General features: G+C 38.3%; 1 protein-coding gene across 5 annotated transcripts in view; it reads right to left on the bottom strand.

Moving 5' to 3' along the window:
• Nucleotides 1-24,887, bottom strand: part of CHRDL1 (chordin like 1) — a 123,361-nt gene that overhangs the window by 38,795 nt on the left and 59,679 nt on the right. For 3 of the 5 annotated variants that reach the window (XM_074358881.1, XM_074358879.1, XM_074358877.1), the window contains exons 5-6: nt 17,284-17,429; nt 15,728-15,821 (exon numbers count right to left, since the gene is read on the bottom strand). In XM_074358881.1, the coding sequence (XP_074214982.1) occupies nt 15,728-15,821; nt 17,284-17,429 (240 nt within the window). The remainder of the gene's footprint in view (nt 1-15,727; nt 15,822-17,283; nt 17,430-24,887) is intronic. The other 2 variants (XM_074358880.1, XM_074358878.1) reach the window with 1 other exon arrangement.

Here is a 24,887-nt window from a genome sequence, read left to right as displayed (position 1 = left end):
TTACCACCTGGTCAACCTGGGAATGAAAAGCAGTCAATTTAAGGTCTTTCTTGTCTCCATGAATACCACTTTGGCTTCCTGGCCCTATCCAAAGAGGATTGGACTACTTCGTGGGAGCAAGGGATGTGGATATAGTTTTAATAGCTAAAGCAAAAGGAAAAGTGGATGTAGTCATTCCAGCAATTTGCTTAAATCAACTGAATAATTGTATCAACCATCCACTTTGCCTGGGCTATGGAGACCTGGACTTTCATCCACTGTGAAGAAATAATTGCTCTGAAATGCTTCACTGGGAATTTCTTATTTTTATTGTAGAACCAGATTCATAGACACATGAAAAACCCTCCAATTCAGCAACAGGATGAGGCATTATTGACCTTGACAGGATATCCCAGATGGCCAATTAGGAATCATCACTATTAATTTGTTAAACTTAGTATGAAAGTCAGTGCTATCCAATCCACAGTCTGAAGAGCTTTCTGTCTAAGGAGAAATATTCTAGACATAAAAGACATGCTGAGAAGGAACATGATGACCTCAGAGGGGTGGGAGTCCCGGGACAGCATGCAGCAAGCATGCTGGAGATGAATTCTGAGTGCAAGGGATGCAGAGAGAACAAAAACAACCTGAACGTTTCCCTGGAAAAAGAGATTCCAGTTGGTATTTAGAAGAATAAGAGAGGTAGACAAGGATGGAAAATCCCTAAGATGGTCCCACATTCATCAACATGAATGATTGACTTTTGAGAAAGAATTATTAATGGTGGTCAGACTCTTCTATAGCTATGCGAAGATCAGAGTGTTTCAATACATTTTAAAGTTTAGGTGAGAACATACAAACTCAAAAGTTATTCAGTTAATTTTTATTTTTTAAGTAGTATTTTTCTTTAGCAATGTTTCCTTTCTATCATTGTGACTAGGAAATGGTAGTGTTTCCACAGAAAATGTGGGCAAAACCAAAAACAGCTGATATGCGTGGATCTATATTTGGAGTTGTTATTTTTTCCAGTTTCCTTTGATTTTGAAAACTTTGAAAAAGTTGGTAGATTTTTGTGATGTTAAAAAAAATGAAATATCTCACATACCACTTCCCTCGAGCTCTCTGGTTTACAGCCAAGATGGCATCTGAGGTGTAATTTTGCTGCTTTTTGGAAAGAGAAATCAAGAGTCTTAGGTAAAATGGCAGTTGTCTTGAGCACTAACAAATTGCCTTTAAACAGCTGCTTCCAGTTTCAGTTACCTTGAAGGAGTTAGCAGAAGTATCTCAATTTCATAAAAAGAGATTCAGTTTTCATCTTGGGCTCACTGGAGATGTGCTGGATAAATAAGCTTAGGTTGAGTAAGTTGTGAGGTCAGTCATTCTCCTGCCTGCCCAGCCAGGACCGCACTTTCAGTGCTTGTCAAAAGCTTTTCATAACTGTGGCTCTCTTTCCTTTTAACAAATCCATCATAAGCTATATGCTTAATACGTGGCTAGGGGAAACAGAGGAAGAAGATGGTCCTTTCCCTTCAGAGCTTGCCAGTTGAGGAGCCAAGACCCATAAAATAATGAACAATTGAAGAAAATATTTTAAATGCTGTAGTCCATAAACCAGACTAAGTCCTCAAAGTGGTCAAAGAAGGAGATCAACGAGGACTAGAGTAATCGGGTAAGGCTATTTAGAAGATGTGCAACTTCAGCTGGAGTCTTGAAAGATGGGTAGGATCCTAACTTGTAGAACAGAGGTGGGAAACTATTCCGAGGTTTGGCAAGTAAGGATTAAGAGAGGCACATAACAGGAGGCAGGATCAAGATAAGAAGTATAAGATCCTGAGCTCACCTCCTACCATGGACACACAAAATTTACAACTCTTACAGAGCAACTATCTAAGAGAATGACCTGAAGGTTAGCAGAAAAGATTTTCCACCACTAAAGATATAAAAAGGGAACCGCAACAAGACAGGTAAGAGGCGTGGAGATGCAGTCCAGTCAGGATCCATACTTTTGGTGAAGTGACCCACTAGTGGAAGGGATAGCATAACCATGAAGGTCCTTCTAAAGGAGTGAGGGATCTAAGTCCCACATTGGATTCCCCAGCCTGGGTGTTCTGCACCAGGAAGATGAGCACCCAAAACATCTGGCTTTGAAAACCAGTGGGCCTTATGTTCAGGAGAGCTGGAGGGTTGTAGGAAACTGAGACTTCACTCTTAAAGGGCACATGCAAAAACTCATTCACTCTGAGTACCAGCACAGAGGCAGCAATTTGAAAGGCACCAGGGTCAGACTGACTTTCTGATCTTAGAGAGGCTTCTAGAGAAGCAGGGGGCAGCTGGGACTCCCCCGATGGACTGAGATGCTGGTGGCAGCCATTATTGTAAGCTCATTCTACTGTGCTGACACTGGCATTGGCAGACACCATTTTAGAATATTCCTTCTAGCCTATTACTACTGGGGGCTGCCCCACCCACCAGTACACCCATAGCAGTCATGTGCAACTGAGTCACACAGCCATCCATGCCTGGGGCCTGCCCTGCCCATCAGTGTACCTGCAGCATTTGCACACCACCTGGCTGCACAGCCAGCCAGGCCAGAGGCCAGTCCTGCCTACCAGTGCATCAACAGCAGTTGGCCTTGCCAGAGAAGAATGGTGTGCAATGCCCACATAGGGGACACCTCTGGAACATCTGGCTCTGGTGACTAGAGAGGAGCATGCTGTTGGGCCCCACAGGACATCTTATACATATGTATAAGGCCACCTCTCCTAGATCAGGAAATATAAAGTGCCTACCTAATAGGGAGAAATAAATAGAAAATTAGGCAAAAGGAAGAGACAAAGGAATTTTTAAATGAAAGAATAAAACAAAAACTCAGAAAAAGAGCTAAATAAAATAGAGGTAATCAATCTACCTGACACAGAGTCAAGGTAATGACCAAAAAGATACACATTGAACTTGGGATAAGACTGGATGAACACAGTGAGAACGTCAACAAAAAGTTAGAAAATATAAAAAAGAACCATTGCTGAAGAATACACCTGAAATGAAAAATACACTTGAAGAAATTAATGGTAAAGTAGATGATACAGAAGAAAGGATCAGTGACCTGGAAGAAAGAGCAGTGGAAATCAACCAAGCAGAACAGAAAAAGAGAAAAGAATTTTTTTAAATGAGGATAGTTTAAGGGACCTTTGGGTGTAACATTAAGGGTACAAAAATTCACATTGGAGGGGTCACAGAAGGAGAGAGTGAGAAAAGAATAGGAAACTTATTTGAAGAAATAATGGCTGAAAACTTCCCTAACGTGAGGAAGGAAACATATATCCAGGTCCAGGAATCACAGAGAGCCCCAAACAAGATTAATCCAAAGAGATCACACCAAGACATATCACAATTAAAATGGAAAAATGTTAGAGAATTTTAAAGGTAGCAAAAGAAAATAAATAGTTACATACAAGGGAACTCCTATAAGGTTATCACCTGAATTTTCAGCATAAACATTGCAAGCCAGAAGAGAGTGGCAAAATACATTTAAAGTGCTGAAAAGAGATGATCTTATGGGTTTTTTTTCCCTTTCTCTTGTTGATGTGATGTATTACATTGATTGATTTGCATATGTTGAACCAGCCTTGTGTCCCTGGGATGAACCCCACTTGATCATGATGTAAAATCTTTTTTATGTGCTGTTGGATTCTATTTGCTAATATTTTGGTAAGGATTTTTGTATCTATGTTCATCAGTGATATTGGTCTATAATTCTCTTTTTGGTAGTGCCTTTGCCTGGTTTTGGTATCAGGGTGATGGTGGCTACATAGAATGAGTTTGGGAGTATTCCCTCCTTTTCAATCGTCTGGAAGAGTTTGAGAAGGACTGGTATGAGTTCTTCTTTGTATGTTTGGTAGAATTCCCCGGTGAAGCCATCCGGTCCTGGACTTTTATTTGTAGGGAGGTTTTTTATTGCTAATTCGATTTCATTTCTAGTGATCAGTTTGTTCAAGTGGTCAGTTTCTTCTTGATTCAGTCTTGGTGGACAGTATGTTTCAGAAACTTGTCTATCCCCTCTAGGTTATCCATTTTGGCTCCATATAGTTTTTCATAATATTCTCGTACAATATTCTGTATTTCTATGTTATTTGACATATGGACCAATGGAACAGAACAGAGAGCCCAGAAATGAACCCACAAATTTTTGGTCAACTAATCTTCCACAAAGGAGGCAAGAATATACAATGGAATAAAGATAGTCTCTTTAGCAAATGGTGTTGGGAAAACTGGACAGCAGCATGTAAAGCAGTGAAGCTAGAACACTCCCTTACACCACACACACAAATAAACTCAAAATGGATCACTTAAACATAAGACAAGATACAATAAATCTCCTAGAAGAAAATATAGGCAAAACATTATCTCATATATAACTCAGAAATGTTCTCCGAGGGCAGTCTATCTAAGCAATAGAAATAAAAGCAAGAATAAACAAATGGGACCTAATGAAACTTACAAGCTTCTGCACAGCAAAGGAAATCATAAGTAAAACAAAATGACAACCTACAGAATGGGAGAAAATTTTTGCAAATGATGAAACCGACAAAGGCTTGATCTCCTGAATATATAAGCAGCTCATACAACATAATAAGAAAAAAACAAACAACCCAATCTAAAAATGGGCAAAAGACATAAACAAGCAATTCTCCAAGGAAGAAACACAAATGATCAATAGGCACATGAAAAAATGCTCAATATCACTAATTATCAGAGAAATGCAAATCAAAACTACAATGAGGTATCACCTCACACCAGTCAGAATGGCCATCATTCAAAAGTCCACAAACGACAAATGCTAGAGAGGCTGTGGAGAAAAGGGAACCCTCCTACACTGCTGGTGGGAATGCAGTTTGGTGCAGCCACTGTGGAAAACAGTATGGAGATTCCTCAAAAGACTAGGAATAGACTTACCATATGACCCAGAAATCCTGCTCCTGGGCATATATCCAGAAGGAACCCTACTTCAAAAAGACACCTGCACCCCAATGTTCATAGCAGCACTATTTACAATAGCCAAGACATGGAAACAGCCTAAATGTCCATCAACAGATGATTGGATAAAGAAGAGGTGGTATATTTATACAATGGAATACTATTCAGCCATAAAACTGACAACATAACGCCATTTGCAGCAACATGGATGGCCCTGGAGAATGTCATTCTAAGTGAAGTAAACCAGAAAGAGAAAGAAAAATACCATAGGAGATCACTCATATGTGGAATCTAAAAATAAAAAAATGAACATAAATACAAAACAGAAACAGACTCATAGAGATAGAATACAAACTTGTGGTTGGCAAGGGGGGAGGGGGTGGGAAGGGACAGACTGGGATTTCAAAATTTGTAGATACTGACAGGCATATGCAGAATAGATAAACAAGATTATACTGTATAACACAGGGAAATATATACAAGATCTTGTGGTAGCTAACAGTGAAAAAAATGTGACAATGAATATATGTGTGTTCATGCATAACTGAAAAATTATGCTCTACACTGGAATTTGACACAACATTGTAAAATGACTACAACTCAATAAAAAAAAGTTAAAAAATAAAAAATAAAGTGCTGAAAAGAAAAAAAATTACAACCAAGAATACTACGCCTAGCAAGGTTATCATTCAGAATTGAAGGAGAAATAAAGTGTTTCCAAGACAAGCAAAAACTAAAAGTTTATCATTGTTAAACTAGATTTATAAGAAATGTTAGCATCTTCTTTAGGCAGAAAAGACTACAACTAGATATTTAAAAATAAATAAAAGGAAAAAGCTCAGTGGTAAAGGCAAACATATAGTAAAGACAGTGGATGAGCTACCTAAAAAAGCTAGTATGAATGTTAAAAGACAAAAATTGTAAAAAAAACTATAACTACAAAAGTAGTTAAGGGATATGCAAAGTAAAAAGATGTAAACTATAACATCAAAAACAAAAAAATGGAGAAGGGAGTAAAAATGTATTGCTTTTAGAATGCATTCAAACTTAAGTTACTACCAGCTTAAAACAATCTGCTATATATAGATCAATATATAGAAATCTCATGGTAACCACAAACCAGAAACTTACAATAGATACACAAAAAATAAAGAGAAATGAAGCCAAACACCAGACTAAAGAAAATCATCAAATCACAAGGGAAGAGATTAAAGGAAGAAGAAAGGAACAGAGAAAAACTATAAAATCAATCAGAAAACAATGAATAGAATGGCAATAAGTATATACCTATCAATAATTACTTTGGTTTAAATGCTCCAATCAAAATACATAGGGTGGCTGAATGGATAAGAAAATAAAGCCCATCTATATGCAGCCTACAAATCTAAAAACACAAACAGGCTGAAAGTGAAAGGATGGAAAAAGATATTCTATGCAAATGGAAATGAAAAGAAAGCTGGGGTAGCAACAGTCATATCAGACAACAAAGACTATAAGAAAAGACAAAGAAAGCATTACATATTGATAAGGGGTCAATCCAACTAGAGGATATAACAATTGTAAATATTTACCATCCCAACATAGGAGCATCTGAGTATATACAGCAAATATTAACAGACATATAAAAGAGAAATTGACAGTAATACAATGACAGTAGGGGACTTTAACACCTGGCTTATATCAATGGATAGATCATCCAGATAGAAAATTGATAACAAAACACTCATCTTAAATAACACTTTACCCAGATGGACTTAATAGATATACACAGAATGTTTTATCCCAAACCAGCAGAATACAGATTATTTTCAAATGCACATGACACATTCTCCAACAGTGGTCACATGCTAGGTCACAAAATAAGTCTCAATAAACTTAAGAAGATTGAAATCATATCAAGAATATTTTCTGAAAAAATGGTATGAAACTGGAAATCAATTAGAAGAGAAACAATGGTAAAAAGCATAAACACATGAGGGTAAACAATATGCTATTAAAAAACCAATGGGTCAACAAAAAATCAAAGAGGAAATTTAAAAATACCTTGAGACAAATGAAATTGACAACATGACTTTCCAAAAATTTATGGGATGCTTCAAAAACAGTTCTAATAAGGAAGTTTATAGCTATACAGATCTACCTCAAAAAACAAACAAACAAAATCTCATATAAACAACCTAACCTTATATCTAAAGGAACTAGAAAAAGAAGAACAAACAAAGCCCAAAGTTAGTAGAAGGAACTAACAAAGATCAGAGTGGAAATAAATGAAATAGAGACTTAAAAAACAATAGAAAAGATGAATTAAACTGAGATATTTCTTTGGAAATATAAACAAAATTGATAAACCTTTAGCCAGACTCATCAAGAAAAAAAAAAGAAAGAGCCCCAATAAAATAAAGAGGAGAAATTACAACCAATACCACAGAAATAAAAAAAATCATAAGAGACTACTATGAAAAATTATATGCCAACAAACTGTATAGCCTAGAAGAAATGAATAAATTCCTAAAGACACACAATCTCCCAAGACTGAATCAGGAAGAAATGGAAAATCTCAACAGACTGATTACTAGTAGTGAAATTGAATCAGTAATTTTGAAACTTCCAACAAACTAAAAGTTCAGGACCAGATGACTTCACAGGTGAATCCTACCAAACATTCAGGGAAGAGTTAACACCTATCCTTCTGAAACTATTTCGAAAAATTGCAGAGGAAGAAACACTTCCAAACTCATTCTATAAGGCCACCATCAACCCAATATCAAAATCTGACAAAGATATCACAAGAAAGAAAATTACAGGCCAATATCACTGATGAATATAGATGCAAAAATCATTAACAAAACATTAGCAAACTGAATCCTGCAAATTGAATACATTAAAAAGATCATACACCATGCTCAAGTGGGATTTATCCCAGGGATTGAAGGGTTTTTCAGTATCATTGTGATACATCACATTAACAAATTCAAGAATAAAAACCATATGATCATCTCAATAGATGCAGAAAAATCTCTCAATAAAATTCAACATCCATTTATGATAAAAACTCTTCAGAAAGTGGGCATAAAGGGAACATACCTCAACATAATAAAGACCATAGTGACAAACCCACAGCTAACATCATACTTAATGATGAAAAGCTGAAAGCATTTTCTCTAAGATCAGGAATAAGACAAGGATGCCTACTCTCACCACTTTTATTCAACATAATTTTGGAAGTCTTAGCCACAGCAATCAAAGAAGAAAAAGAAATAAAAGGAATCCAAATTAGAAAAGATGAAGTAAAACTGTCACTGTTTGCAGATGACATGATACTATACACAGAAAATCCTGAAGATATTACTAGAAAACTACCAGAGTTCATCAATGAATTCTGTAAAGTTTCAGGATACAAAATTAATATACAGAAATCTGTTGCATTTTCATATACTAACAGTGAAATATCAGAAAGAGAAATTAAGGAAACAATCCCATTTACCATCATATCAAAAAGAATACCTAGGAATAAACCTACCTAAGGCAAAATACCTGTACTCCAAAAACTGTAAGATGCTGATGAAAGAAATTGAAGATGACACAAACAGATGGAAAGATATACTGTGGGGAGAGAGTTTAGGATTAACATACACACACTACAATATATAAAATAGATAAACAAGGACCTACTGTACAGCACTGAGAACTATATTTAATATCTTGTAATAATCTATTATGGAAAAAATCGGAAAAAATATATAAATGAATCACTTTGCTGTACACCTGAAATTAAAACAACATTGTAAATCAACTGTACTTCAATTAAAAAAATAATTAAAGATACTGAAGCCTTGAGCTACATATGAAAATGAGCAGAAGACCTGAATAGACACTTTTCCAAGGAAGATATCCAGATGGCCAACAGACACGTGAAAAGATGCTCAACGTCACTAATCATCAGGAAAATGCCAATCAAACCACAATGAGATATCACCTCACACCTGTCAGAATGGCTATCATCAAAAAGACAACAAATAACAAGTGTTGGCAAAGATGTAGAGAAAAGGGAACCCTTGTGCATTGTTGGTAAGAATGTAAATTGGTGCAGCCACTATGGAAAACAGTATGGGAATTTCTCAAAAAATTAAAAATAGAACTCCATAGGATCCTGCAATTCCAGTTTTGGGTATTTATCAGAAGAAAATGAAAACACTAATTAGAAAAGGCACATGTACCACTATGTTCACTGCAGCATTATTTACAACAGCCAAGATATGGAAATAATGGAAATGTCCATCAACAGGTGAAGGGATAATGAAAACGTGATACACACACACACACACACACACACACACACACACACACACACACACACTGGAATATTATTCAGCCATAAAGAAGAATGAAATCTTGCAATTTGTAACAACATGGATGGACTTTGAGGGCATTATGCTAAGTGAAAGAAGCCAAACAAAAATAAATGCCATATGATCTCTTTAATGTGGAACTGAAGCAGAAAACAACCAAACCAAACCAAACAGAAATTGACCCATAGATACAGAAAATAAACTAGTGGTCACCACAATGGAAGGAGGTGGGGTATGGGTGAAATGGGCGAAGGGGCTTAAGGGATACAAACTTCCAGTTATAAAATAAATAAGTCACCAAGATGTAATATACAACATAGGGAATATAGTCAATAATATTGTGATAACTTTGTATGGTGACAGATGGTTACTAGACTTATCATGGTGATCTATTCATAATGTACAAAATGTTGATCACTATGTTGTACGCTGGAAACAAATATGATATTGTATGTAAAAAAGAGAGGCACATCACAGGGGTGAAGGTGGGGAGGAACATGGCATATTATAAGACAGAAATGCTAGCCTATATGTGTACGTGTTGGTGTCAGAGAAACAAGGATAGGTAGCAGGCTGAGAAAGGGTCAGATTGTTTGACAGAGGGCCTTTTGTGCAACTACTAACCATTATATATACAACAGATAAACAACAAGGTCCTACTGTATAGCACAGTGAGCTATATTCAATACCTTGTAATAACCTATAAAGAAAAGAATATGAAAAGAAATATATATGTATAACTGAATCACTATGCTGTACAATAGAAAATAACACAACATTGTAAACGGAACATATTTCAATAAAAAATTTTAAAAAAAAACAAGCTGCAGAGCTGAGATTGGGTAATATGATAAGAAATGGAAGACCTTGGCCAACATGATCAAGTAGTACCTTAAGAAGTCTGAACTAGCATAGTGGCACTGTTTATAACAGCCAAGACTTGGAAACAACCTAAATGTCCATCAACAGATGAGTGGATAAAGAAGTTGTGGTATATTTACACAATGGAATACTATTCAGCCATAAAAAAGAATAAAATAACGCCATTTGCAGCAACATGGATGGACTGGAGATTGTCATTCTAAGTGAAGTAAGCCAGAAAGAGAAATAAAAATACCATATATCACTTATATGTGGAACCTAAAAAAAAAAAAAAAGACAAACAAACTTATTTACAAAAGAGAAACAGACAGAGACACAGAAAACAACTTATGGTTACCAGGGGGGAAGGGGGTGGGAAAGGATAAATTGGTAGTTCAAGATTTGCAGATACTAACTAATATACATAAAATAGATAAACAACAATTTTGTACTGTATAGCACAGGGAACCATATTCAATATGTTATACTAACTTATGGCTAAAAAGAATATGAAAACGAATATATGTATGTTCCTATATGACTGAAGTATTGTGCTGTACACCAGAAATTGACACAACATTGTAAACTGACTATACTAAGTCTGAACTTGAGTATTATGCAGCAGGTACAATGCAGGAAAGACAGTACAGACACTCCTACAACATAGGGTGGCTGGTTTCATGGTGGGTCAGAAGTCAGGGATCTTGGGAGGACAGGATTGCCACTAGTTAGCCCCCTAACTTTTGAGTTAGTCCTCCCAGATTCTGGGGTGCAGAGAGGAAAGAGAAATGTGGTGTTAGCTGAAGCTGGAGAGACAGTCTTAAAAGTCTTCCTTCACCTCCCTGACTAGGTCGATCCTCATCAGTTACTGGCTTTTGTAACACCTTTCCTTTGTAGAATGTGGCACGGTTCCGATTTTATATTTACTTGTGTCAGTATTTGATAAATGTCCGTCTTCCCCATTAAACTCCACGAGGGGTGGTTCCATGTCTGTTTTGTTCACCAGTGTATCTCCAGTACCAGCACAGTGCCGGATACTTAGTGGTTGCTTGACAAATGTTTGCTGAATGAAAGAAGGTAGCTGTTTACACTCGGGACTCTCTAAGCCCAGAAAGAGAGGTGTTCCCCTGTGATTGGTTCAATCTTGTTGGGGAAAGATGGGCAGTATGGTTACTCTCTTGGGATTATCTGCCTATGCCAATGTGCATTGCATGTCCTCTCTTCCCCTCTACTCCCCTGCACTAGGAGAGGCCCTTGTCACACTCCTACTGATGGCTCCCACCAGACAGCATAAGAGCTTGGGACTCTAGAGCCAGGACAACAATGTTAAATTCTAGCTCTGCCACTTACTAACATGCAGCCTTGGGCAAATCACTTAACTTCTCTGCCTCAGTTTTCTCATCTATAAAATAGGGATAATAATAGTTCCTACTCTGTTGTTAAATGAGCCATTACACACATAAGTGCTTAGATCATCACTTGGTACAGAGAAAGTGCTACATATGTACACCATCTACCAAATGCAGGCTTGGCTCTCAACACAGCTGATAGCTTACCCCAAATATGTCTCCCTTGGCTAGAGTCCAAGTACATAGCCTTCCCCTTTGCTTTGGCAAGATAGGTAGGAGACAGGAAGCAGAAATGATAAAAGGTGAGAGTGGGTTTGGGTATGAGGCCTGCCCACCCAGAATGTGGCTGTGGCACAATCTCTGCAGAGATTTTTTTTTCTTCTGTTAAGAGTTTCCCTTAGGGCTCCAGTGGCTGTTTGCACTACACTTCCAGTCCAGATGAGGTTTGCTGAAGTGCCAGCAAGGACACGCACCCTTCCCACACTCTCCTGACTGTCCTAGCCTCAAAGACACATCTAAACAACTGAGGATGGGGCTGAGATTAATCCATGGCTAAGACTGCCACCTGATCCAGAGGGAAAGGCACACGTTAGTGTTTGGAGACAGTGCAGAGAACCTGTTTCAGTGGGGCCCTTTATACCAAGGTAGGCAAGTTCAGTGCTCAAAACGTTATTTCTTCAGCAGTATTTTGCCTGCAATTAGGGTGGCCAGCGTAGTGGAGAAGTGCGTCTGGGTTCCCTGCTCTGTGAGTAATACGCTTATACAAGGTATACCTTTGTAAAAACATCATTTCAACAACAACAAAAAAACTAGGTGCTTCAAAAATTAGAACTTCAGAGGAAATTCAATCATATTATATACAAATGAAAGATGTAAGGAAATTAAAGGCAGAGAAAAAAAGCATCAATTTTATGAAGTGTAAGATTTAGTCTTTAGAGGGAAAGATGAAAGAGAATAGTTTATTTAGACTGGAGAAGAGATGGCAAAGAAAGAACTTAATGAATTGTCAAGTATGTGAAGGGACATACATCATCAGTAATAACCAGCTTTTAATCTGTTGCTTCTGAGGACATAACAAAAAGAGAAGAAATTCAAATTGTGACAAGAGAACCGCTGAGAAGATGGTTAGTCTCAGGAACTGTTGCCCCAAGAAGGACTAGAAATATAGTTCTTTATATGGAGATAAAGTAAATCAAAAGGCAAGGCTATCAGCAATAGCGAAGATGCAATTCTATTTAATCCCAGGGTAATAAATATAGTAAAATTATATAAAATATATTAAGTTACATTATATATGGTAAGCAGTAACTTTGTATTAGACTTTCTCCTGGCATTCTATGTCAGCTCAGTTAAATTTTACAACTTTTCCATGGGTTGTAGATATCATAATTGCCGTTTTCACAGCTGAGAGAACAAAGGTCCTGAGTGGTTAAGTAGCTTTCCCAAGGTAACATCACTGGTCAGCAATAGCTCTACCAGGTCAAATCTGTGTCCTTCTGGCTTCAGAGCCTATGTCCTTTGCACTATATTTCTGCGTGGATGCAATAATATGTCTTTTTGCAGTTTCCTTTCTTTTATTAATTGTTTTTCACATTAGATGTCACAGAATTTTTCCCCAAACAAAATCACTTCAGCCAAACAATAGGATTACAGCGACTAGCTGGTTATACTAGTAACCAAATGTACACCTCTGCTAAGAGTGGACTCTCTTGGGTGTAGAGAAAAGGGAACCCTCCTACACTGTTGGTGGGAATGCAAATTGATGTGGCCATTATGTAAAACAGTATGAAGGCTCTGTGAAAAACTAAAAATAGAGTTACCATATGACCCAGCAATCTCACTCCTGGGTGTGTATCTGGAGAAAACTCTAATTTGAAAAGATACATGCAAAAAAAAAAAAAAAAAGAAAAGAAAAGATACATGCACTTCAGTATTCATAGCAGCACTTATTTACAACAGCCAAGACATGGAAATAACCTAAATTTACCAAAGTAATTCCAATATGCAGCCATAACCAAGAAACAATGCTCTAAATATACAGCTGACCCTCGGTATCTGTGGGGGATTGGTTCTATGACCCTCCCAAATACCAAAATTCGAGGATGCTCAAGTCCCTTATATAAAATTGTTCAGTCTTTGCATATAGCCTACAAACATCCTCCTATATACTTTAAATCATCTCTAGATTACTTTTAATACCAAATAGAATGTTAATGCTATGTAAATAGTTGGAAATACAATGTAAATGCCATGTAAATAGTTGCCAGGGCAAGGCAAATTCAAGTTTTGCTTTTTGGAAATTTCTGGATTTATTTTTTCTCTATACGTTCAAACCACGGTTGGTTGACTCTGCGGATGCACCACTTGCAGATCTGGAGGGCCTACTGAATTTCAAATTTGTCCATTTTTCGTTATTGAGTCCTCACTCTATGGGAGACAGTGTCCTAGGTCCTTTTCCTGTATTATCTCATTTAAACCTCACAACCATTTGGAAGTAGGTGCTAACATTATCCTCACGGTAAAGATTGCTAGAAAGCTTGAGTACATTGCTCATGATCACCCAGCTAGGAAGCAGCAGGGATGGGATTAGAACTGAGGCAGCCTGGCTCCAGGGAACCCAATCTGAACCACTACTCTGCACTGTGTCCCCAGACCAGAAACCCACCTTCTCATCCTAGAAAGACTGCTATACTCATCTTCCTGGTCTCCCCATTTGTCTTATTTCCTCCCTTCAGTCTAGTCTGGACACAAGAACCAGTGAGATCTTTTAAGACATCAACTGGATCATGTCATGCCCCTGTGTACAACCTTCTGATGGCTTCCCAATGTACCTAAAAAAGGAAATCCAAACTCCTTCCCATGGTCTTGAAGATCCTATGTGGTCTGACTCCTGTTCACCTCTCCAGTCTCATTACATGCCAGTTATATTCCTGCCACATGGGTCCCTAGGCTCCTTGAATGCTCTAAGCTCTTCCCTGCCTGGTCCTTTGAATTTTCTTTCTGTCTGGAATGTTCTTCCACCAGGACCTTTGCATGGATAATTCCTTTTCATCCTTTTAGTCTGAGAGTACGTGTCATCTCAGAGAGGCCTTTCCAAATGCTCAACCTAAATGCCTTCACCTCTTATTTTCTCAGTCCTTTGTTTATTTTCTTCATAGTACTTACATTATTTATATTTAGATATTTCTTTGTTTATTACGTCTTCTCTGGTAAAACGTGAGTTCCATAAGAGCAAAGAACATATCTTGGCTGCTATGTATGCCACATATGGCTGTACAGGCTGTGTACTGCACAAGGGTGCCACAGCTACAGAGGTACATTCACAAAGATTTTCTGGTGAATGGCAGTCAAATATCTTAAGTAAGAGAATCCTTTTTGTAATTCACATAAAGATGCCATAGAGGCTAGCAGTGCCCTGTATGTCAACTGTATTTACCAATATGTATCCAGCCTTGAGCACAGTGCCAAGCATATAGTAAACAATCAATAAGCATGCTGATTGGATAGAAGGAAAGCACAAAATTAGGATACTGCCAGGGGGCAAGTGGGAAAGAGGGGACATAAAGGACTGCTGATAGATTTGGTAATTTGAGAAAAAGGGAATAAAGGAGAAATTAATGGTGATTATGTTTGATCTAGGGAACCTAGAGAAAAAAATTGGTGCCATTATCAAAGAAATGGAACCCAAAGAAGAAAAAACCTGGCTTGAGAAGATGATGATTCCCTTCTGGATATAACTTGAGAAGATGCTGTCTTCCACTTTGCTTTCATTGAGTTTGTCACCATTTTACAGCGGGATTTTAAAAATACTCCTGTATTTGCCCTACACAGTATTCAAAATGGTCACATTAATGCTTTGCGAGGCCCATTCTTTCTTTTAAGGCTGTGTGTGGAAATGCCCTGGGTTTTACAATACAGTCATGTAGGGGCCAAGCTAGAAGGGATTAAGGAAGGAGAGCTACAGATACTTACTTTCACATTAGATGACTGTCACCCTCCTTCCCCTGCTGCGCTCCAGCGCAGTTTCTTTTAGGCAGTGACCCTTAAAAGCAGTGCTTTTATTTGTTCTAACTTTTGTGAATGAAAGCATATTTAAAAACTAAGGCTACCACAGAAAATTCTCTTTCCCTAGGCCACTGGACAGGTTAATTTCCTCTTCTAAATCTTGCTACTCAGGATGGAGGCACCCGAAGTCTTGGGATGCAGGATACCTACCTCTGCACACCCGGCAGCAGGAATCTGGAACAGAGACTGGGAAGGCACAGGTTAACTTGGGGCAAGTCTTGAGACCACAGTACACATTTCCCTCCTGCCAAAGAGAAACAAAATTAAGGTCAGAAAGAGCTGGCATACGTGCTAAGGCTTTAGCTCAGTACCTGGGATGAGTAGGGACTCAAACACGACACATCTCTCCCCTCCCCACTGCTGTTCCATAGTCAGTTCTAGGTACTTCCTAAATTTTATGATGTATTATTTTTTTATTTACTATTTCTTCAGGCCAGAGACTAAGTCACAGAAGAGTTGGAAATCCTCTTCAGGCATCCTGGTCTAAGATGGAACAAAGTTGTCAGTGAGACGGCTGCTCTGAGCTGCCAAACAACCAAATATAGTCTTGCCCCTCTCTTCTCTGCCCATTCTATCCCTTGGCCCTCATTATGCCTCAGCTGGATGTTGGGGTTTGGGGGGAATGCAGATTCGCATGATAGCTCCCTTTTGTAACACTTACTAGAGTCTCCCTTCCAAACAAAGTAGACAAGCTCTTTGGGTTGATACAAAACTATGCAAGATCATCTGAATGGGTAGCTCAGTCCAGCACAAGCCAAGGGAGAGGATCAGATTTACTTGCTAGTTATGTTTGTCCTTGAATAATGTTCATTCCCTAAAATTCTATGTTCCAAACATTATTCCTTAAGCCTTGCACTTAGTTCATAGGAGCATATTGTTCTGGGGCTAGATGGGTTCCTGAAAAGTCATTAGGAAAGCATGGCTACAACAGAATTTGCCCACACTACTGAGATCTTCTATTCTTACTAAAAATCCCTAAGCAAGGAGATTCTTTAACTTCCCTTGTCAGTCCAGTGTTTAATACCCTTTATAGGCAGAAAAGTTGTTTCTACACCTAACTTCATTCTCTCATACTTCAGCTTAAACAGCCATTTGACTCCATTTTCTGATTCTATCTATTACATTCTCTGGACTGCACAATTAGATGATAATATAATCAGTATGTCTTCTTCCTGAAGTATACAATTCTCTTAACAAGCAATTTCATCATGATCAAGTATTTGTTGAGAGTTTTCTCATTGCAGGGAACCAGGAATGAACTGGTTAGTAGGATATTTAAGGGATGGGAACCAAGAGACAACCTATTTTCTTGTGAATTAGACTGAGTGGCCCTAGGTCATGCCAGTGACCTTTCTAACCATAGCATTTCCAAGGCTTCAAATAATTGAGTTGTTCAGATGAAGGCTTTGGTGGTGTAGTTATTGTAAAAAGGAATACAGACAGATCAAGGCTATTAGCTCATCTTTGTCCTTTTAAGCAGTCTTAAAGTTTTAAGACCAGGATATAACTAGGTCTGACCTCTTCAACAGTGTAGCTCAGGGTTGATGAAGATCCCGGAGTCTGGATTGGTAGGGAGGCTTGTGATTTAGATGCAATTCATCTTTCAATCAAGCACCCTACAGTGTAGGCTCAAACTAAAGAGACAAGTATAGGAGCACTCTTATTTGGGTAGGGGACAGCACGGACAATAAGATACAGGGTCTTACCGAACAGCTGCACTGGGTGCACTGGTTGGGTTGCCGGTTCTGAAAGAGCCCTTCAGCCATGAACAGCTCACCATGTTGGTAAGTGGTCCCATTGTACTCGCACGACTTGCTGGTCACCTTATTGTTCGCAGTGGGTAAGGAGTCTTCTGGGACAGAATGGAGAAAAAACAGACCAAGTATTGGCATCATTGGAAAGAATTTCATAAATCCCAACAGCAGATAGTCCCTAATCCAGTGGCTGATAACTTAGATAATATTAAAGCAGCCAGACAAGAACAGTAACTAATGCGACCACCCACCCATTTCTTCACTTGTTGGACATTTATTGAGCACCTACTGTATACCAGGCACTGTGATGGGCACTAGAGAGAGATCAGTGAAGAAGGACAAGACCCCTCCCTTGATGGAGCTAATAGTCTTAGATGAATAAGGTATTACCTTGCCTGGAAGAAAGGAGTCTTTTCAGATGAGAAACCACCTATTATGACTACCTTGGTAACTGTACTCCCTCCAATGTTTCATATCACTTGCTTGTATCCTTGTTCCAGCCTCTGAAGTTTTTGCTTATTTTTAATCCTTCTACCAAGACTGCTCCCTCCCTCCCAGTCTTTTCCACCTATTGAAGTTCTGTCTGACTTTGAAGGCTCAGCAGAAGTCCCCTTTCCTCCATGAATCAGTCCCTCATAGATCCAGCCCATGATCTGCACCTCTCAAAGTGTCTTATGTCTGAAGTACAAATTTGGCACTTGAATATTATTGTAACTCATATTTGTAAATTATAGCCACTCAGCCAACAATTTGCAAAGAGCTTTCACATACTTTGTTACAATAGAGCCTCATAACAACACTGTGAAGCAAGTAAGGCAGATTCTTATCCTCATTTTTCATTTGAGGGTGACAAGTCTCTGAGGTTGAATGACTTAGCTGGAGTCACGAAGGTAGTGAGTGATGAAAAAGGGAACTGAAATCTGGTCCTCTACCTCTAAATTCCATCTTCTTTCTACCAACTCATGTATACATTTGTATGTATTGCTTTTTGAAGACTGAGACTCTGCCTTACATGTCTCTTTCTCCATGGAGTCTGGTGCAGGGTTGCCATGTAACAGAACCAAGAGACAACTCAGAGTTCACTCTAAGTGAATGGTCTCAAGAAGTCTTTTGACTAGGCTTCCTTAAAGTGCATACTGTGTACACACACACACACACACACACCTCCCAAATATCAATGAATAAGTGCCCAGGTTAAACTAATCATCAATGTACAAATTAACAATAGATACAAGCAGAGCTTGTGAAGTACCTGCTTTGAGGCAGTGGAAGAAGAGAAATGAGGGGAGTTGTATATTTCACTAGGGAGAGGCTTAAAGAGTCAGACCATCCTGGAGGACCCTCCTACACTGTGGGTGGGAATGTAATGGGTGCAGCCACTATGGAAAACAGTATGGAGGTTTCCTTTTTTCCCTAACATTTTTCATTGAGTTATAGTCATTTTACAACATTGTGTCAAATTCCAGTGTACAGCACAATTTTTCAGTTATACGTGAACATATATATATACATTGTCACTTTTTTTTTCACTGTGATGGAGGTTTCTTAAAAAACTAAAAATAGAGTTTCCATATGATCCAGCAATCCCACTCCTGGGCTTATATCCAGAGAAGACAAAAACCCTAATTTGAAAAGATACATGCACCCCAATGTTCACAGCAGCATTATTTACAATAGCCAAGATATGGAAGCAACCTAAATGTCCATCGACAGATGGATGGATAAAGAAGGTGTGATATACATATATAATGGAATATTACTCAGCTATAAAAGAGAATGAAATAGTGCCATTTGCAGCAATATGGATGGACCTAGAGATTATCACACCAAGTGAAGTAAGTCAGGCAGAGAAAAACAAATATTACATGATGCCACTTACATGTGGAATCTAAAAAATAATACAAATGAATCTCTATACAAAGCAGGAACAGACTAACAGGCATGTAAAACAAACTTATGGTTACCAAAGGGGAAAGGGAGGTAGGTGAGGGATAAATTAGGAGTATAGGACTAACAGATACAAACTACTATACATAAAATAGATAAGCAACAAGGATTTAGTGTATAACATAGGGAACTCTGTTCAATATCTTGGAATAACCTATAATGGAAAATAATCTGAAATGTGTGTGTGTGTGTGTGTGTGTGTGTATATACGTATATTTATATCTGAATCACTTTGCTGTACATCTGAAAATAACATATCATAAATCAACTATACTTCAATAAATTTTTTTAAAAAGAGTTAGACCATTTTTTATTTCCCACCACTCAAAGCCATAATGAAAATGAGTCCACGTTATGGTGGGTAAATTATACCTCATTAAAACTTTAAAAAAAACAGAATGATATTGTTCTCAGGATGTAGGTAAACATGATAAAGGCTAATAATAATATCCATCATCATCAAACAATAGTTAACATTACTGTGCCCTAAATAATATGCTAGGCAAAATGGTGAGTGCTTTTCAATACATTTTCTCATTGGTCCTTACTAGTAACATTCTGATGTAGATATTAAGGTTCTGTCCATTTTGCTGATGAGGAAACTAAGGCTCAAGAAATTAGGAAACTAAGGCCCAGGGTCACACAACTTATTAATTGTAGCACTAGGAGCTGAACTGATGTTTGACTGATTCAAGAATATTCCCTCCTAGGGTGCCAATCACTTCAAACCTGTCACAAGTAAAGGACAATTTAACTTAAAACCAAAACCAGCAGAACATGAAGGGTGTGTGGTCCCTGCAGAATGGCCTCAAATATCCAGAAAACTGACATCGCACTTTCTGTGGCTTCGTGATTTGGGTAACTGACTCAATTCTATACTTTGCTACATAAGTTGATCTAGCTTCAATTTCTGAGTAAATCACTCTTTGGGTGTTAAGTAGTTATTAATGACCCCTTACAGAGTACAAAGGAAGTTCCTTAATTTTGCCTTAAAAAGAAAAGCCTTAGCTCCTAGAAAGCATTTAACTCATACTAATTGGCCCTCTGGCCTGGGCTGAGTCCCTGCTGCTGCCCACAAGTACACACAACCAGACAGCTGCAGCTGGTACACATGCATGAAATCCAATGGACAAAGTACAAGAGCAGGGCCATTTGCCCCTGGGCCCTAATTATACCAAATTGCAGTATTTTGTGGTGAAGGAAAACTCGGATGACCTACAAAATAATATCTGCCATGACTCTTACAGGAGCTGGCAAATCTTTGGAATACTGAAAGAAGAGAAAGTTTGGGTTTTGTTTTTTGGGGGGTTTTTTTTGCCTCAAAAGAACTTGGATTGAGTTTTGAATTGGGTCTTCCACCAAGGGATCAATGGTGAGGCAACTGCAGAATGAAGTTTTCCAGTGGACCTTGACCTTGAGAGTCTTTCTTGTAATAGTCTTCAGAGTAACCTGGCATTGGAGTCTATTAATCTACTCAACAGGGGTTGGAGAGAAAGCAAAAAAGAGGAAGACAAAAAAATCAAAGAAAAAGAAACCAATGATGGTCATGCTTAATGTTAGTTTTACACAAGAAATTTATCTTAACATCTCCCCATTTAATCTTATTTCATTTTTCTAATATCCCTAATGGGGCTGAGGACAGGAGAGAATTATGAATATGAGGCTACTAATGCCTCAAAAGATTTGGTCCTTATCACACAGCTATTTACTAGAAGAGCCAACTCGGAAATACACTTTTCCTGCCTTGAAGTTTAGGCTCTTTTCACACAGTGGGTATTAAAACTAGGGGACAAAAAGGAAATGAAATTAGTCCTTGGAAGAGATATCTGTGTTCTCATGTTTATTGCATCCCATGTTTACTGCAGCATTATTCCAATAGCCAAGATATGGAGACAACCTAAGTGTTGATCCCATATTCCATATCCTTGGATGGATAAAGAAATTGTGGTGCGTGTATATGCATATATAATGGAATATTCAGCCTTAAAAAAGGGATCCTGCCATTTGCAACAACATGGTTGAACCTTGAGGACATTATGCTAAGTGAAATAAGCCAGTTACAGAAAGAAAAAAATGCATAATCTCACTTATACATGAAATCTAAAAAAGTCAAATATGTAGAAGCAGAGACTAGAATGGTGGTTACCAGGGGCAGGGAGATGTGAGAAATGGGGAGATATAGGTCAAAGGGTACAAAGATTCAGTTACGTAAGATGAATAAGTCTAGAGAGCTAATGTGCAGCATGATGGTTACAGTTAATAATACTGTATTGTATACTAGAAATTTGCTAGAAGAGTAGATTTCAGGTGCCCTCACCACAGAATGAACAGTATATATCAAGAGATGATGTTAATTAGCTTAACTGCAGTAATCATTTCAATATGTATATGTATATCAAATCAGCATGTTGTATACCTTAAATATTTACAATTTTTATTAATGAAAATAATTTTTTTTAAAAAACTGGAGGGCAGGATCACTGAGTCACAATCCTAGCTTGTGTACCCACCTCCTATAACATTGCACAAGTCACTTTACTTCTTTGGGCCTCGACTTTTATATCTAAGGATGGGATACGGAACTTAAATCTCCCCTTGCATCTTTGAAGGGCCAACACAGCATGCAAGGAACCACAGAAGCAAGGAAAGCCACCTTGGACTCTTATCCTCTCCCTTCCCAGATTTTCCAAGGTGGTTGGGTTTCTAACCAACTATCCTTGGACCACATTCAGTGTTCCTGGCCAAAAGCTGGCAGGAAATCAGTTTGAAGCAAGGCTGGCTTCAGGGCCCTTCAGGAGAATGCTACAACAGAAGTGGCCAGGCTGCATGATTTTTAGCCTCTGCCATCTCCCGTTTCTAGTCAAATCCCACACAGCACTCTGAGCAGTGGAGGAAAGGCACTGCCAGGTAAGACCAGCATTAAGCCATCTGACTACAGTTGTGTTGCAAAAAGGCACTGCTCCTTCTCCCGCAGTAAGGGATGATCTTGTATGTAAGCAGAACTATGATTTCTGAGGTGCTCAGAAAACACTCCCTTATCCTAAGGATCTCTTACCTCCTTTTCTCTCACTGATGCTTAAAATGCCATTAGAAGTCCATTCCTTTGAAATAAGTGATTGCCTTTTGGCAATCAGATCTTATAATTCAAAAATTTCTCTGAGAGGATACACATTGTCAGTAACATCTTAGTGTGAATAACTTTGCCGCAGGCTTTTTCCCCCTTCAGAGCAAGTGGCAAAATTTACCAAAAAGTCTGTGGTCCTATCCCACTTCCTTTGGTACACCATTCTCTCCCCTCCTGGCACAACCCCTCTAGAACCCACTGTCCCCAAGCTGGTGGCTCTCTTCTCCACTCTCCCTACCATCAAATTTTCATCTCCTTAGTGGGCCAGTTCTTTGCTAGTCAGAAAGGCCATCTGTAAGTCGGAAGACAAATCAGCTCCCCGGATTTATGAGATAAATGTACACCTCTCCAGAGCTCCCAGGCATCGGATCTCCTTGACTCCAAGGAGTCCCTCCCTTCTCTTGCCATTGCTACTGTTACTCAAGATCTGACTTTATTTTTGATGGCTGATCTTGATACTTATGTTTCCAGTCTGATTTCCTCTTGTTCTAGTGGCACAGTCCCAGCATATCCGCAGGCCATTTTGGAGGTGGTGGTGGAAGTGGGATATGTAGATGATGGTAAAAGGCTTGAAAGAAGAGGTTATGACCCCTTTAATTTCCTTGAGACACACACACACACACACACACACACACACACACACAAACAAAACAGACCTGTATAGTCCAAAGGGCTAAACTCTCCAGGTCCCAGAAACACAAGAAAAGAGCAGCACAAGTCTACAAAAGGAAGCTCTGCATTGGATGCTGTAGTGTTTTTCAGTTCCATATCTCAGTGATGCAAGCAAAAGGAATTGAGCCTGGTCTCTGGGGTCTGCAAACATTACGTATAAATCTCTGCTCTGGCATGTCTTTGCTCTGTGACTTTGGGAAAGATACTTAATCTCTTTGCACTTCAGAATCCTCATCTTCAAAGTGAGCATGCCATCTACCTTACATGGCTGTGAGGTTTAGAGATAATTTATTTTAAAAGCCCCGAAGTATTTGGTAAATAGCAAAGTTCAAAATAAATGGCAAATGGTGTTGGTCTAGAGAAAAGGCACATAGGAGAAAGCTATTAACCTGAATAACATGAAGGCATTTTCCTTGTTTCCATGGATGCCTGGACAATTAATTAAAAGGCATTCACATTGTGCTTATGTGTATGGTGGGAGCGGCGGGGATAAAGGCCATTTCCCTCTTGTTTTCTTCTTCATTCATCTAACACTTATGAAGGTCCTTCAGCTACACCTGGCACTGATAGGTTCTTGATTATACCTTGACAGTAGCTGGTACCATGGTAGGTTAGAGCTACAAAGATAGATAAATAAGATGTGTCCTGGACTTCAAGGAGATTTCTACTCTCATTGGAGGGGCCAGCACAAAAAGGTATTAAATGATAACATAATTAAATAACATGTAAAGGTTAAGAATGGAAGAAAGGTCATATTATCACAAATTGCCCAACTATGTCAAGTATGAAAGAGTATCAACTGCATCACTATGGATTCAGGTTAGACACTAGAAAGTATTTTAGCTGAAAGTGTTAGGGGAAACTGAAATCACAGGTCAACCAGCCATGGAGGGTAGTCATTTTCAAACTGTTCCGTACTGCTTTGGGATTCCTCAGAGGTGTCAGGGAGGCATGAGGAAAGAAATCCATTCTTCACTTCCATTTCAATAGAACAGCTCCAATTTTATTGGTGTATGTGTTTTTAGGATTTTTTTTTTATGATTTCAATCTAACAAAGAGCTTTGCTGCTAAAAGACACTGTAAAACCACTGGCATAGGAACTTTTCAGAGATATGCTGTTTTTGAGTTAAAATCCGATTTATCTATAATATATAAAGAGCTCCTAGAAATTGATAAGAAAAAGACTAATAGCTCAACAGTAAAAAGTGGGCAAAGACTATATAGAGTTGAAAGAAAGGGAACTACAAATGGCTCTTAGACATAAGAAAATGTGCTTAACCTTATTCATAAGAGAAATGTACCACTATGAAAAACAGTGTGGAAGTTCCTCAAAAAATTAAAACTAGAACTACCATATGATCCAGCAATTCCACTTCTGGATATTTATCTGAAGAAAATGGAAACACTAATTTGAAAAGACACATGCACCCCCATGTTCACTGCAGCATCATTTACAATAGCTAAGACATGGACACAAGCTGTTTCCATTGATGGATGAATAGATAAAGATGTGATATGTGTGTACACACACACACAGACAATGGAATACTATTCAGCCATTAAAAAAATAAAATCTTGCCATTTCTGGCAACATGAATGGATCTTGAGGGCATTATGTTGAGTGAAATAAGTTAGGAAGAGAAAGACAAATACTGTATAATCTTATTTAGATGTGCAATCTTAAAAAATAAAAAGCTCATAGATACAGAGAACAGATTGGTGGTTGCCAGAGGCAGGGGGGTGGGTGAAATGGGTAAAGTAGGTAAACTAGATAAGTCATGTGGATGGAATGTACATCATAGTGACTATAGTT

This window comes from Camelus bactrianus, chromosome X (assembly GCF_048773025.1).
Source record: "Camelus bactrianus isolate YW-2024 breed Bactrian camel chromosome X, ASM4877302v1, whole genome shotgun sequence".
In the NCBI taxonomy this organism is placed as follows: Eukaryota; Metazoa; Chordata; class Mammalia; order Artiodactyla; family Camelidae; genus Camelus; species Camelus bactrianus.
This window is presented reverse-complemented; position numbering and strand designations above follow the sequence as displayed.